Source organism: Cucumis melo, chromosome 5 (genome assembly GCF_025177605.1).
Source record: "Cucumis melo cultivar AY chromosome 5, USDA_Cmelo_AY_1.0, whole genome shotgun sequence".
In the NCBI taxonomy this organism is placed as follows: Eukaryota; Viridiplantae; Streptophyta; class Magnoliopsida; order Cucurbitales; family Cucurbitaceae; genus Cucumis; species Cucumis melo.
The window spans coordinates 19,270,869-19,285,970 of NC_066861.1; the positions used below are offsets into that span (position 1 = coordinate 19,270,869).

At 35.9% G+C, this 15,102-nt stretch overlaps 1 protein-coding gene across 4 annotated transcripts in view; it reads right to left on the reverse strand.

Moving 5' to 3' along the window:
• LOC103485885 (cleavage and polyadenylation specificity factor subunit 1) overlaps positions 1-7,696 on the reverse strand; it is a 50,806-nt gene extending 43,110 nt beyond the window's left edge. Inside the window, exons 1-4 of one of the 4 annotated variants that reach the window (XM_008443628.3) lie at positions 7,255-7,696; positions 6,857-7,003; positions 5,772-5,925; positions 4,869-5,004 (exon numbers count right to left, since the gene is read on the reverse strand). In XM_008443628.3, coding sequence (XP_008441850.2) covers positions 4,869-5,004; positions 5,772-5,925; positions 6,857-7,003; positions 7,255-7,574 — 757 coding nt within the window. In that variant the 5' untranslated portion in view covers positions 7,575-7,696. Of the gene's footprint in view, positions 1-739; positions 823-4,868; positions 5,005-5,771; positions 5,926-6,039; positions 6,054-6,856; positions 7,004-7,254 lie in introns of those variants that run through there. The other 3 variants (XM_017044023.2, XM_051085472.1, XM_051085473.1) reach the window with 3 other exon arrangements.
• Positions 7,697-15,102: the final 7,406 nt, after the last annotated feature.

Consider the following 15,102-nt stretch of genomic DNA (forward strand, 5'->3'; position numbering starts at 1 on the left):
ATGGATGATGAACAGCGGTCATCTGGCGAGGAGATGAGCAGCAGTCATCCAAGGAGGAGTTAGAGCGGTAGTCATACGGCAAGGAGAAGAGAGGAGGTCATTCAGAGTGTGTCTCAAGTGTGTCCCCGAGTGTCAGATTTAAAAAGATAACAAAAAAGTCAGACACACAATTTTGCGTGTCAGACACGTGTCTGCACATGTCATGCAAGTGCCAATGTCGGACACACTTCATCTAAAATGAAGTGTCGGTGCTCCCTAGGCCTCAACTCTAACCAAAAAAATAGAACCCCACACTTGAAAATGTAAATATAAACATTGCACCAAAACCTCATGGAATACAAGAGGTTCAGGGGAATCTAGCCAGAGACTTCTAGTCAAAAAGATCTTAAATCTAGCTTGTTCCCTTGTTTGCTCTTGTTTAATAAAGAAGCAAAGGGAATATGAAAAGATGTCGAATAATAATTCGCAAGCAGACACATCAAAGGGATTTCTGTTGCTAAATAAGCATAACAAGATGGGGAGGATAATACGTTTCCTTTGGATCATGGGTTTTGTTCGATGGGTATGAATATTTGATGTAGGGTTTTGGGCTTTCTATTTAATTATGTTAGTCCTCTTTTTTTTTTAAACAAAAACAGAGGTTTTTATTGATAAAACGAAAAGAGGCTAATGAAGCTCAAATTACAATGAAACGTAAAAATTAAAAGCAATCATAGGTTGAAGGGATCAACAAGCGCACCAAGATATTTGACACAACCATAGCACCTCGTCATATCCATAAAGGAAATTCTTCTAACGAGAAGAGATACAAGTTTCCAGAAACTACAAATAAAAACAATAAATATGACTTAGATTACAAATGCCGTAATTAGATCGAAGAGATGAAAGCATTTCAATTAAGCAAATATCCCATATGTAGTAATTTGTGAAGACATTGGATAAGCACCATGTTGAGCCTAAGAGGTGGCTAAATCTACGAAGTCCGACCAAATGTAGGATTTGTTGTGAAATACCCTCTTATTCCTTCAACCCAAACCTCTGAAAGTAAGGCCTGGTTGGTAATTTTGTTCAGCCGGTTTTGTTGGTTGTTAGCTTGGAGTTCTTTGGTTGTTAGCTTCAAGCTCTTCTGTATTTTCCCTTTGAATTAAATGGAATAGAATATTTTGTATTCCTACATTATTGTTAGATACAAAGCCTTCTTATATAGGAGAGAGACTTTTTACATAAAAAAGGAAAGAATTATAAAGAGAATAAAATAAGTAAAATTGTAGATAATTTTACAATTAAATCTTATTTACGTCCAACACTCCCCCCTCAAGCTGATTTAAGTATATCTTCCATTGCCAGCTTGGATATCATTTCCTCGAACTATACTTTTGGTTATCCCTTAAGTCAACACATTTGTTCTGTACTGGGAAGATACAGAATACAAATTACACCAGCTTCAAGTTTCTCCTCTATAGAAAGTTTGTTGATTTCAGTATGTTTTGTCCTATAATAAAAATTGGATTATGGACTATAGAGATAGCAGCTTTGTTGTCACAATATACACGTACAGGTGTCTTTTAAGAGACCTTTAGTTCTTCTAGTAATCTTTTTATCCATATTCCTTCACAATTACCAAGAGCTAGAGCTCTATACTCTGCTTCAGCACGACTTCTTGAATATGTTTCAAGTTCGTAGTGAATATATGACATCCAATAATTTTCTTGAATCAACCAGTCTTGGACGTTCTTCTTGGGATATAAAATTCCATTCTTAATTATTCTTGATAATTCTTTAATTCATCCAACTCCCATACGTCAATTTCTTGGACAATGGGTTTGATTGGATAGTTGGGCCCTTTTTCTATATTGTTGCTTTCTTATTCCATCCCAAACCACCTTAGAAACATCATCGACGTTACTAGAATAACTAATCAAATTTCCAATGTGGAGAATGATCTTTGAGAAAATCGAGCATGGGCAAAAATTAGTATGTTGGAATTCTTTTTTTAAATTTCGCCTTTTAGATAAGAGTTTAGACATAGATAGTATCTAAGGTTATATTTAAATTTTATTATTTTTTTCCATAGCTCCTTTTAAATTTTAGATTTTAGAAAAAGTCTAGAAATAGATAACTATATGGAATTTTTTCTTTTTTTTATTCTTGTTTTTAGAAGAAAAAAACTATGATTAATTCAAGGTTTTTTAGATAGATTTTTTTAATGTGAATTATAAATCATTATTTAATATAATTTTTTAATGGTTTAGTATCAAATTATATATGGTTTTTTTATTCTTATTTTTTTCAAATCCACATTAAATTCAACTTTTTCTAGAAAGATCTTCGTGTAATACATTCAATTCAACTTTTGTCAGATAAATTTTCTTTTTTATCTGTAATTTAAACCAAAATCTAAATCTATGTTCAATTCTTGTTTTAGATAGATTTTCTTTTCTATGTGTAATTTAAACCAAAATCTTCAAATCTAATTTACGAGTAAACAATAAATTATTTTTAATGGTTTTAATGTAAAATTACATTATATAGCCACATAATCACTAAAAGGGGCAAAGGGGGAAAACCAACATTTCTCCCCCATAGCCCCTTTTAGATAGTATATGTATAGACTAGAGATGACATTGTCCCTTCATACAAGAAGAAAGAACTCTCATTTATAGGGTTTTATTACATGTGGGAGTAAGAAGGGAACTAACCTAGAATATTAACTAATTACACAATTAATCCTTATTCTTCTTACATCAAGAGGACCACTGGGTGGGTGAGAGACATCTTTGTGCTTTATATCCTAAACTATTTCATTTTTGTTGTTGATTTCCTTATATGGTCAGGGAGCTCGTTTTTCTTCATTTGGGTTTCATTGCCTCCTTTCCAATAGGAAGGTGACTAATGTGGCTTCTCTGCTTTGCTTTGAGGGTCACTTGACATGGGAGAAGGGGCATGAGGGTCTGGAGGCTCAATTCTTCGATTAGGCTTTCATGGACTGAAGAGGGCTCCTACACCTAACAATTGTAATGAAGTATCATTTACTAGAACTCTCCAAGAATTGGTTTGTGACAATATGTTTGAGATATTAAATGTTTGTATCCAAGGTAATAAATATGTGTTTGGACGTGGAAGAGATTGACCATTCCGTTAGAGACATTTTCATATATGGTGGCAATTTTTAAAGATATGCTCATCTTGTTAATTGAGTGTGGACTTCCTAATAAGAAGAACTGACCAAGACCACCACCTATCTCCACAATGGTATGATATTGTCCAATTTAAGTATAAAATCTCATGGCTTTGCTTTTGCAACCACCTAAGAGGCATCATACCAATGAAGATAATTGTCCACACTTATATATCCATGATCATTCTCTTCCCTAACCAACATGCGACATTGTTTAACCTCCAAACAATCCTCCCCTCAAACAAAGTACCACTTTGAGGTCTCCCTTTGAACATATCCATCCATACCCAACTACGAGAGTTCGCTCTAAATCCCAAGGCACCTCCAGTTCTACTTGGACCACTTGCTCTTCACCTCGAGGCACATCCTTTTCATCCCGAGTCAACTTGCTCTTTATCTTAAGGCACATCCTGTTCATCTTAAGTCAAAATCCAAATAGAGCACACAAGCACAAGCATGCATTACACTTGCTCTTATCAAGGTAGGGGAAACCACAAGGCTACCTAAACCGAGCACGAACAAGGCTCATTAAATTTCTTTGTTCGGAATTTGAGGATTTCACACGCACAATTAGGTCTAGATCAAGGCTCTGATACCAATTGATAGTGACAACAACCCTCCACAAACCTCCTCAATGTTATGACATTGTCTACTGTGGGTATAAACTCTTATGACTTTACTTTTGAAACCACCCAAAAGACCTCATACCAATGGAGATAATTGTCCATACATATATACCCATGATCCTTCTCTTCCTCAATCTTGATGGGACTTTGTTTGCACTCATAACACTTCCCTCCCTAATGTATAGTGGGGTTTGGGAATACAAGATCCTTTAAACAACGGAATAATGCCTTTTGTATACATAGCTTTGGAGAAACATGAATGAAGAAGGCCCTTCATGGAAAAAGGTAATAACTAGTGTATGTAGTAGAGGAGAATGGGAAGTTCATTCTTTCCCTTAAAGGGAGTAATCGCAGCAATCTCTTGGTAACAACATTAAAATCAACATCCCTTGTGCTTTTGATGATCTTTTGATTGCTTCTTCTAACCATTTGATCTCCTATGCTCCCTGCTTTTATTGAGACAACTCTGGGTGTGAAAAGTAATTCTAAAGTTCCCTTATTAATTAGAAAAGGTAGGCCATGAGCATAATGCAAAACTAGGGCCTCTTTGTTTTCTATATCCGTGAGTATCTAGATCAGTTTAAGTGCACCTCAACTAATCTCATGAGACAACCCATATAACCCTACAACATTTGGGTGTCATGAAAACTTGTAGGAAATTAATTCATAGGTAGGTGACCACCATTGATTGAACTTGCGACCTCTTAGTTAGTTATTGAGACTGTCTCCTTTTTTACCACTAGGCTAACCGATGTTGGTTCTAGAGCCTCTTGATACACCATTTATCCTAAATAAACTGTATACTCTTTCAAAGAGAAACTTTATGACTATGCATACACACCATTTATCCTAAATAAACTGTATACTCTTTCAAAGAGAAACTTTATGACTATGCATACAAATGAAGAATGATCAACGTCATCAAAATTATTAAAACTCTCCTAATGGTCGCCATAATTAAAATGCTATAAGACACAAAGAATCGAGACAATTTAATAATAGCTAAAAAAATAAATAAATAAGACGTAAGGAGTAAGAATAAAGCAAGATAAGTACACACTCACCATGTACAAATACAAAATCCTTTACATGCTTCACATCCAAATCCCTTAGGTTAATTAGGTATGACGATTCAACTCGAGCAGAAATTGCACCTGTGTTACCACAAGCTTCATCGTCCACAACCAAACCGGAACCAGCCTAACAAACAAATCATGAGAAACCAAACTCTCATTTAGGGCAAAAAAGAAAAAGTTCAAAGCAAGGAGCCTAAAAAAACAAACATGTTCCAATTTTTAATCCATATGAAAGAATGATTGAAATTTATTCATTGATGGTTGATCTCACCTTTCAAACTTATGGATAAAGTTACTGATGGTACACCATCCTTTATTAGTTAGAATATAGGACTATCGTTTTGTCCGATGCTGCCTTCCATGTCAATAAGGGTTTATCAAGAGGGAACAGATTCAGCTTTCTCCTTTTGTCTACCAACTCTTACAAAGTTAGATTGATTAAGAAAAAAATTCATTTGTCGATGATTCCTTTTCCTTATTGGTTGATGGTCTGTCTTTTGAATAAGAGGACTGTCTTTGCTTTAGATGTTCGAGAAAAATACAATATATTTATTTTTATTCCCAAACATCAACTTAAATTATAATGTGACAATCAAAATGCCCATTTAAGGTTTACGGGGAAAAAAATAAAAAGTATAGTCAAACAAGTCTTCTACACATTTTCTTCATATTTGTCACCTCATTTAGTTTGAGTTTAACTGCAATAATCACAACTAAAAATTACTACTTCCCGTTCTAGTGCATTACCAAAACATGCTAGTCATATCTCATCTTACTCAATGTGCAAACATTGGAATGGCAAGTCAAGTTTAGCATCTTTAATGTACTAACAAAGCATGCATTATATTGTCATGCACAACCAAATAGAAAAGTTTGAAAGGCAAAAGGCACCTGAGAAGCCTTAAGTATTATCATTTGCAAACCATAAACAAGAACTCCTCCACACCTGCCTTGAGGGTCAACCTTTACCACTGGACCTCTTGCAAATGATTCTCGACCTCTTTTCAAATGAAGCCATTGAGGGCCCTCAAAGCAATGCATTGAGCTACAAACGAAAATTTCCACTCAATAATAATTGTCAAATGCCAAAAAAATTTAGACAATTAAAATAATAAATAACCAGAGTATCATCTTCCACAAGTTCTTTCCAAGATGGTACCTTTGCACATCTATCTGGTGGAGGAAGGAAGAAAACAATCAGGAAGTTATTTGGAGAGGCAGGATTATTACATGCATAACAAACAAGTATGTTGTCTTGATATTTAAGTCACATAATAAAATTAGAGCCCAAGAAGCATTTTTGGTCAACCGTAGAAAACGAAAATCAACAACAATTGAGGAAGTGGAGAAAGACTTGAACCATCTGCATTTGGAATGGTTTACACTTTGAGTTCTCAGATTTTAAATATATAAAACAATTTTAGTAACTTTCTAGAGCCTTGTTTATGTTAACTTTGCTAGAAGATGGCATATTAGATTAGAGAACCATATTCCATACTAGATCTAAGCTTTCATGGATTCTAATAGGAATCTTCATAAAACAAAAGGGCTCAACCAATATACATCCAACGCCAACAACACTTGTATTACCTTCGTATCTATCTTCCAAAAAATAAGAAATAAAACTCGTCACTGATATCAAATCTGGAATGAACGATTTTCAACTTGCACCAATTGTGTTTTTCTCCCAAGAAAATAAAGGGAAAAAATCACAGGAATTCTGACAAATATGAATTCAACAATCAGGGACTTCGTCCCCAATTATGTTAATCAGAGATCAGACAATGAGAAAAAGTTTTAGCCAAAAGGAAATACCAAAAGCTTAAAATTTATACATCCCATGTAATTTAATTATTTTTTATAATCAAATTATCTTAGTTTGAAAGTTCAAACACCTGCACGTGTGAATGAATAAATGATTGTAGAGAACAATCAAAAAAGGAAAAATAAATATCTCGTTCCTTTCCTCCACCCACCTTGTACGGAGACTATGGATAGAATCATCAAACTCTAGCACAGAAATTTTTGCTTCTTGAAAGACTAATATGATCGAATCCCTCTTCTTGGAACCATCACCTCCTCTACTGGACAAAATTGCCATGGACTCGACATTACCATGCAACCTGCAACAAAACGGAAGAATAGTAAATTATCACTAAACAAAAAGAACAAGTGCTTACCCAGTATACGGTAACTTTTGTATTCTATTATAAGCAAAGTTATCGCTCATAAATGAGAAGTAAAAAACGAGACGCAACAAAAAGACCCAAATTGAGAAGCTAGCAAAAAGCTGTTCCATGATGCATGTATGTTCTAACAAGCTAGAAATATGATTGAAATGATTGGGTATACATTCACAAAACATGGAACATACCTGTAGTGGCAAACAAGCTCGAGTGAGGCCCCAGAGACACCATCCATAATGCCACCGCGTCTGACTTCTCCTGAGCTTCTTGATTCTCTCCCACCTTCCTCTAGAACCCTAACAACATAAACCTCGAGGACATTGCCGGCGGTGACTACAAGATTGGGAACTGGACCAATATCTCGGCGGGGGTGCCAGTCGGAGTCGAGGTCGTCAGAGTGAGATGTGACGGCGGGGACGAAGTCGGCGCGAGAATGGGTGATGAAGGCTGAATCACAATTCTCGATGCCCGTAGGCCAGTGCATCATTCTATAAGCGGCGAAACTCATCGTTGAAGAGTGAGTAGGAAATGAGTGACAATGGGGAGGCTGAAAGAAAGATATGAAAGTAGAGAGTTTGAGGGATTTATGAGTGTAGGGAGGAACAGCCGGTCGGACTAGGGCTTTGGAGAGGTTTGGTTTTGTTTGGCGGGAGGGGTTTTAATTTTGCTTTTTTAATTTAATTTTAGGTTTTTTCAAAAAATAATTTCCTTTTCAAATATCATTTTGGTCGTTACGGTTCTACGTTTTTTCAAGCGGTCTTTTCAAAAATATAACAAAGTGTCAAAATATTTACACTTAATAGAATAATTCTAAAAACAGAAAAAGTTCAGAGGTTCATCGTGTAAAATACCAAAATATTTACACTTAATAGAACAATTTTAAAAACAAAAAAACTTTAGAGGCCCACCGTGTAAAATACCAAAAATGTCCCGTCAACCATGCCACAAGAACGTGTGCCTAATATATTTGCGATCGTTTAGATATAACTACAATTTATCTTTTCAATTTTATCGTTTAATTTTGTTACACGATCGTTTAATTTGATTACGTCTAAATTTGGTTATATGATTGTTTAGATTTGGGTTGAACGATTTTTTTTTCAAAATTTGATACACGATTTTTTTAATTCTTTTGGTACACGATCGTTTAGATTTCTCTAAAGAATAATTTATTTTTTTACATGGTCGTTTACGTTTGGCTACTACAATCTAAATGATTTTTTTCAAGATTTTTTATACACAATCTTTTATTTTTTCTACACGATCGTTTACATTTGGTTAGTCCAATCTAAATGATTTTTTTCAAGATTCTTTCTACACGATCTTTTATTTTTTTTACACGATCGTTTACTTTTTTTGCACGATCGTTTACATCTCCAATCTAAATGATTTTTTTCGATAATCTTTATACACGATCTTTTATTTTTTTTACACAATCATTTACTTTTTTACACGATCGTTTACATTTTGCTACTCAAATCTAAATATTTTTTTTTCAAAATTTTTTATACACAATCTTTTAGATTTTGCAATTTTTTGTATACGATCGTTTAAATTTCGGCCAAATCTAAACGATGTAAAAAAGAGAGGAAAAGAAGAAAGATGATGGAAAGAAATCACAGCGAAAAAAAAAAGGAAAAGAATAAATACGATGGAAAGATTTAACGACGTAAAAAAAGAACCAGAAAAAAAGAAAGACGATGGAAAAAATTGCAGCAAGAAAAAAAGAAGAGGAAAATAAGAAATACGATGGAAATGCAAACCTGAAATATTTAAAAAAATGGTTAACTTTATGGACTTTGTTACACGAACCATAAATAGTTTGGTGGTTTGTTATATTAAAGTTTCCCTTTTTTCAAATTTAATTTCGATATTTTCAATTACCGAACTAGGGGTATTTTCCCCTCAGATTAGGTTTTTGGTAATCCTTCTCTGTGTAACGACCCAACTTTCCGGACTAAGCTGAGGTCACTACTCAGTACTAAGACTCGACCACACAACACAAAAATTTATAACAGACGGTTACGATTTCTTAAAACGTTAGAAATATTACGAAAACAATATCGGGCCCTGTTTTAACTCACAGTCACAAAAGTTTCAAATAAAAACTCAGGTCATCAACTCAAAATCACAAAGGTAAATATTCTAACAAAATACATCAGCGGAAGCAATAAGAAAATCAGACGCGTCCATATGGCCTTCACGCATCCTTCCTGCCCCTCGTCGGTCTGCCCCTCGCTGTGCCCTTACCTGAAAAATTTAAGAAGAGAAAAGGGTGAGTATAAACATACCCAGTAAGGGACCCACTACTGGGCCCGTTAGGGAACAACAGTTAACTTCCTATTCAGGGGTACCCTACATAACAGTCTAGTGGTTCCGTAGAACGCACATATCAGTCTAGTGCTCCCGAAGGATGCACATATCAGTCTAGTGCTCCCGAAGGATGCACAATCCGTAAGGTACACTACCCCATAGATGAAGCTAACCGTTACCCCTCAGTCCATACTAAACCGTCTACCACAGTCATACCTCATCAACACTCATATTACAATTTCGCCATAGGCTTTGCCGGTCAGATAGTATAGGTTTGAACAACTACATCCTCAGTTGCTATACGCGTTTCCAATTCACACACCATTATGGTAACCCCTATACCCAATCAACTAATCAATCAAAATCGCACTCACCGTCCTTCCCCGACCAACACCATGATAAATGTCCAGACCAATGACTACCACGTACCTAACCGTAAACTTCAAGGTCCATCGACATACAATTCCAACTTACAACGTAGCCTATTAACATAACCACACTATACCGAACATCCAGCATCGGGGTCTATCCACAAGCAACTCCTTACACTCGGTAGCACACGAGCTACAACTAGCGGTCGCGTTACCTTTGCATCAGACAAGAGTATAGCAACAGTACTTAAAAGTCAAACACACATACATTTATTCGGTACAATTACTAACGTGCAATCCCCTGTGGATTACTACGTTTCCAGCCTCGATCCGAGGTCCAGTAGTAGGAAAACCCTTACCTGATACTCGGTTATGCCCCTCGATCGAGTCCACGCTCAACGGATCCACCTAAACGAAAACACGAAGGTTTTAATCGATGAAACTAGTAGAAGTCATTTTACTTGGCCCTAAGCAACAACCGTTGACTTACCCAAGGAAAAGAAAGCTATCTTCAAACAAGCCTGCCGCGGAACCCGAGAACTTGAACGTCAACTCCTTAATACCTTCAAGGGATGAAAGGTAGGACCAAATCTTATTCCAATATTCAAACTCGAATCGGATGTAGCAACATTAGGGAATTCATCAAAAACAATCCTTACCGAAGACTCACCGTGACCCGAAGTGGAGGGAGGAAAATATGGCTTAGGTGGCTCGGTGAACAGGGAGCTCGGCTTGGCTTGGAGGTATCCAGCTCGGCTCGGCTCGGCTCGTGGCTTGGGTTGGCCAGCTCGCGGCTCGGCTCGGCTTGGATCAGTTTACGGCTCGGCTCGGCTCGGCTCGGTTCGGTCCTCGGCTCGGCTTGGCTCGGTCCTCGGCTCGGCTTGGCTCGGTCCTCGACTCGGCTCAAATCATGGCTCGGCTTGCGGCTCGCGGCTCGCGGCTCGGCTCAACACGCGGCTTGCCTTGGTCTGGATTCGTGGCTCGAGTCTGGATTTTTGTTCCACCCGACAACGTTCGAGTGAGAGACGTCGACGACGGAAGTGAGTAGCTCCCCTCGGTGTTCTGAGCTGCGTCGGGAACACGGAATGAGGAGAGAGGAACCGTCGACGGTGGCGGAGACGAAAGGAGAGGGAGAGATGTCGGCTGCAGACGGTTGGATGCCGATTCGGTGTGCGAATGTAGGAATGGGCGGTCGACGAAAACGTGCGAATGGCGTCTGTGTTCGTCGGGTGAAGAAGCTGAAGAGAAGAAGAAGAAGAAGAAGAAGAAGAAGAACGATGTTGTCGGTTGTAGGTGAAGACCGTCGGGCGAGGAAGGGAGAAGAAGAAGACGAGCGGCTGGGGGGGGTGCGTGCGCGCGCTAGGGTTCTTTTAAAAAAAACATGTTTATATATATATTAACCAAAATAAATAATAATAATAATAATTAATAATAATATAATATTAATATTAAATAATAATAATAATAATTAATAATAATATTAAATAATAATAATAATAATATTAAATAATAGTAATAATAACAATAATAAATTATAATAATAACAATAAATAATATTAATAATATAATTAATATCATATTATTATTATAGCAATTTACAAAACATTAAATTCAAAAAAAAATTTCGTATCCCCACAAAAAGATAAAATTTACCTCGAAAATTCGGGACGTTACACTCTGACTCTCCTCTTCGTCACCACTCTTGGTTTTTCCCGTCGAGCAAACCCTTTTCGTTGTAATTCACACCTGACCACCTCTTACTATAATACTCTGTACCACAAACGCAAACTATTATAATCCCCAAACTATTATAATATTCAGACTATTAATAGTCCTCAAACTATTATAACTTACTCTTTGCCCCAAACACCCGCTTAGTTCTTGTACTATTAATAAATCTTAAATTTAGTCTCTTTGCAAGTTGGTTGATTTAAAAAAAATGTTTTGTTAACTTTAGCATTTTTACTGTAAATTTAGAAAATAGATATAGAAAATATATTCACATATCTATTTTCTTAGGTGAAAATCGTTATTATTGTCAAAGCCAATCTTGGTAAATTTAAATTTTGAAAAATTAAATTTAGGGGGTTGTTTGACTCACCAACGTGAGTTGAGTTGGGAAAATACATACATACATAGAAGAAGAAGAGATTTAAGGTGAGTGGGTAAAATATATCAACTAAACTCCAACAACAATTAAAGTTGGTAGTCCATTGTATGTTGTATACACATATATATCATTAATTTATGTAAATTGATATTAATGATGTCTATTAGGAGAGAGGATATTTACATTTTGCATTAATTATTCATTTTCATTTTAAATATATAATTACATTTTGTTAGACAAGGGTTTCATTTGATTTAACATGTCACCTTAGAGAGCACTAGTATTATTTGTCAAGAAGAAAGATGGGTCAACACACCTTTGCATCGATTATAGAGAGCTGAATAAGGTGACAGTCAAGAACAGATATCCTCTGCCCAAAATTAATGATTTGTTTAAGCAGTTGCAAAGAGCCAATGTGTTTTCTAAGATTGATTTACTTTCAGACTACCACCAGTTGAGGATTAAAGACGGTGATATTCCTAAGACTGCCTTTCGTTCAAGATATGGACATTATAAGTTCATTGTAATGTCATTTGGCTTGACAAATGCTCATGTTGTATTCATGAACTTGATGAATAGGGTGTTTATGGATTTCTTAGACACTTTTGTGATAGTTTTTATTGATGATATCTTGGTTTACTCCAAGACAGAAGCTGAGCATGAGGAACATTTGCATCAGGTTTTAAAGACTCTTCGAGCCAATAAGTTGTATGCTAAGCTTTCAAAGTGTGAGTTCTAACTGAAGCATGTGTCTTTTCTTGGCTATGTAGTATATAGTGGGGGAGTTTTTGTGGACCCAGCAAAGATTAAAAATGTTGTCAATTGACCTCGACCTTCTACAGTCCGTAAGGTTTATAGTTTTATGAGTTTAACAGGTTATTATAGAAGGTTCGTGGAAAGTTTCACTCGTATAGCTAGTCTTTTAACTCAGTTGACCAGAAAAGGGACTTCTTTTGTTTGGAGCCCAGCATGTGAGAGCAGTTTCTAGAATCTTAAGCAGAAACTTGTTACTGCACCAGTCTTTACAGTCCCAGATGGATTTGGAAGTTTTGTAATTTATAATGATGCCTTTAAGAAGGGATTGAGTCGTGTCTTGATGCAGTAAGTTAAGGTAGTTGTGCTTATGCCTCTCGTCAGTTGAAGAGTCATGAGCAAAACTACCCTACAAATGATTTAGAGTTCGTAGCGATAGTTTTTACACTAAATATTTGGACGCACTATTTGTATGGTGAGAAGATAAAAATTCCATTGTTGCCACCTCTCAACAAAAAATAAAGAAGCAAAGCTTCAACTAAAATCTTAGAGTAAAATAAATAAGTCTCGACAAGAGTTATAGTTGAGGAGAGGAATGGACTCATAGAGTGCCTATGATTTTTCACTCAACGACAGATGCAAATAAATAATAAGAGCTTGTTGCGCAAAAAGAGAAGAACCAAGAATTTTCGAAACAACAACCGTTTCGTAAAAAATGAAAAAAAGATTTTATGGAAATGAAAAAGGGAAAAGACTTAAGCTTGTCGCATTTAGAATCTAGAAATATTTTCAAGTCTAGAGTAAGGGAGGAAAGAATGAAATGTCAGAATGTGAGATGAATTATAAATGCAATCTGAGAAGTTTAATGAAGTTTGTGGAAGGGATGAATTCTTAGGATTATGGGATAATTGTTGAGGACAAACATTATTTTAAATATGGAGGTATGATAACTTATAGAAATACAAGTTATTGTAAACTTTTATGTAAAATATTGAAATCTTATCACAAAAGATTGAAAGAAAATGCAGGAAAAGTAGAAAAATTGATTAACTTGTGTATCGCAGACTCCAAAAGAACTTTATTGCTATTTTATCGTGTTTTATTTGTCTTATCACATGAGGTAAAAAGAAGTAGAGATTGACGATAGAACGTTAGGAAAGGAGACATGTTCAACCAACAAGGTGACGATCACAACAAGAAAGGTTATTTAAACCACTAACAAACAAATTTGGTTGGCGCGAATGTAAAAAAATGACAAAAGGACGTCTGTGCGACGCTACTGCAGCTTTATCATAAGCATTAATGAGGCGTAGGATGTCCTGCCAGCATCACTCCTTGCCTATAAATAGAGGCATCTACTTCAGAACAAAGTGTGCGAATTGGATCCTAGAGAGCAAGCTCACACTTCATTTCATCCTTTATGTCTTATGTTTTAGGTGAGAGCTTAAAGAGAGAGTTCTTCCCCCACCATTTTCCCTCATCACAACAAGCAAAAATCATAGTCGAAGAGTATAAGAAATCATACTCTGAGGCTTGATTCATTTCTATGTATTCCATTTTGTATTTTTCCTATATTAAGTTGTAATATGTACTCTATGGCTAAGAGGCCTGAAGTTATGTTTATAATATTAAAGCATTTCTTCTACCATTCTCCCACTTCTCTCTTGCTATCCATTTCCAATGCATTTAATTAGTTTCTGAGCAATGTACTGTGTTATTGATATTAGAGAACCTGGATGTATGTCTTGTAAGTGTTGTTTAGCTAAACGCGGAAACAAGTCTTGTTTCTTTGAGAGAGAAGACAATCGCATTGACAGTAATCACCTGACAAGTGAGAACCCATATTTAACTAAGCGAGCGGCGAAGAGATCACAACAATAAAATCTCATTGCCGAATTCATCCTTCATATAAGTTGCAGAAATGTTAACGTGTGCAGTGAAAGCACCGAAAGGATGCTCGCCTTAAATTAGAATAAATTACTTGCAATGCAAACAAACTCATTAGATATGAATCATAACTTAACTTTAAGTATTTGGATCCTGAGAAAGTATGATGAAGGCACCAAGAGGATGTTCGCCTTAATTCTGAAATTAATAGATGCTTTATATCGCCTCGAAATATTAACACACAATACATTACGATTAGTTAATTAAATTTTCTTTCATGTCATGCTTGCTACATGAGTTCACATTTGAGTACGCTCTATCGCCATGATCATCTTGCACCGCTACTTGCACCTTACTGTATATAATTAGGATAAAAATATTGTGCATACTTATATTGTATAGAGTCTACCATATAGGATTAATCACGCGATAGATTCAATAGGAACACTAATTCTTTTCCCTGAGTCCAACCCTGTACCTACTAAGAAACCTCTCTCTTCGTTTACACTTAGGGCGATAAAGAGGAAAACTTGTATTACATGCATATCATTAGGAAATTAGCAACGTATAGTTCAGAAATGCACCTTTTATAGCATCATCTT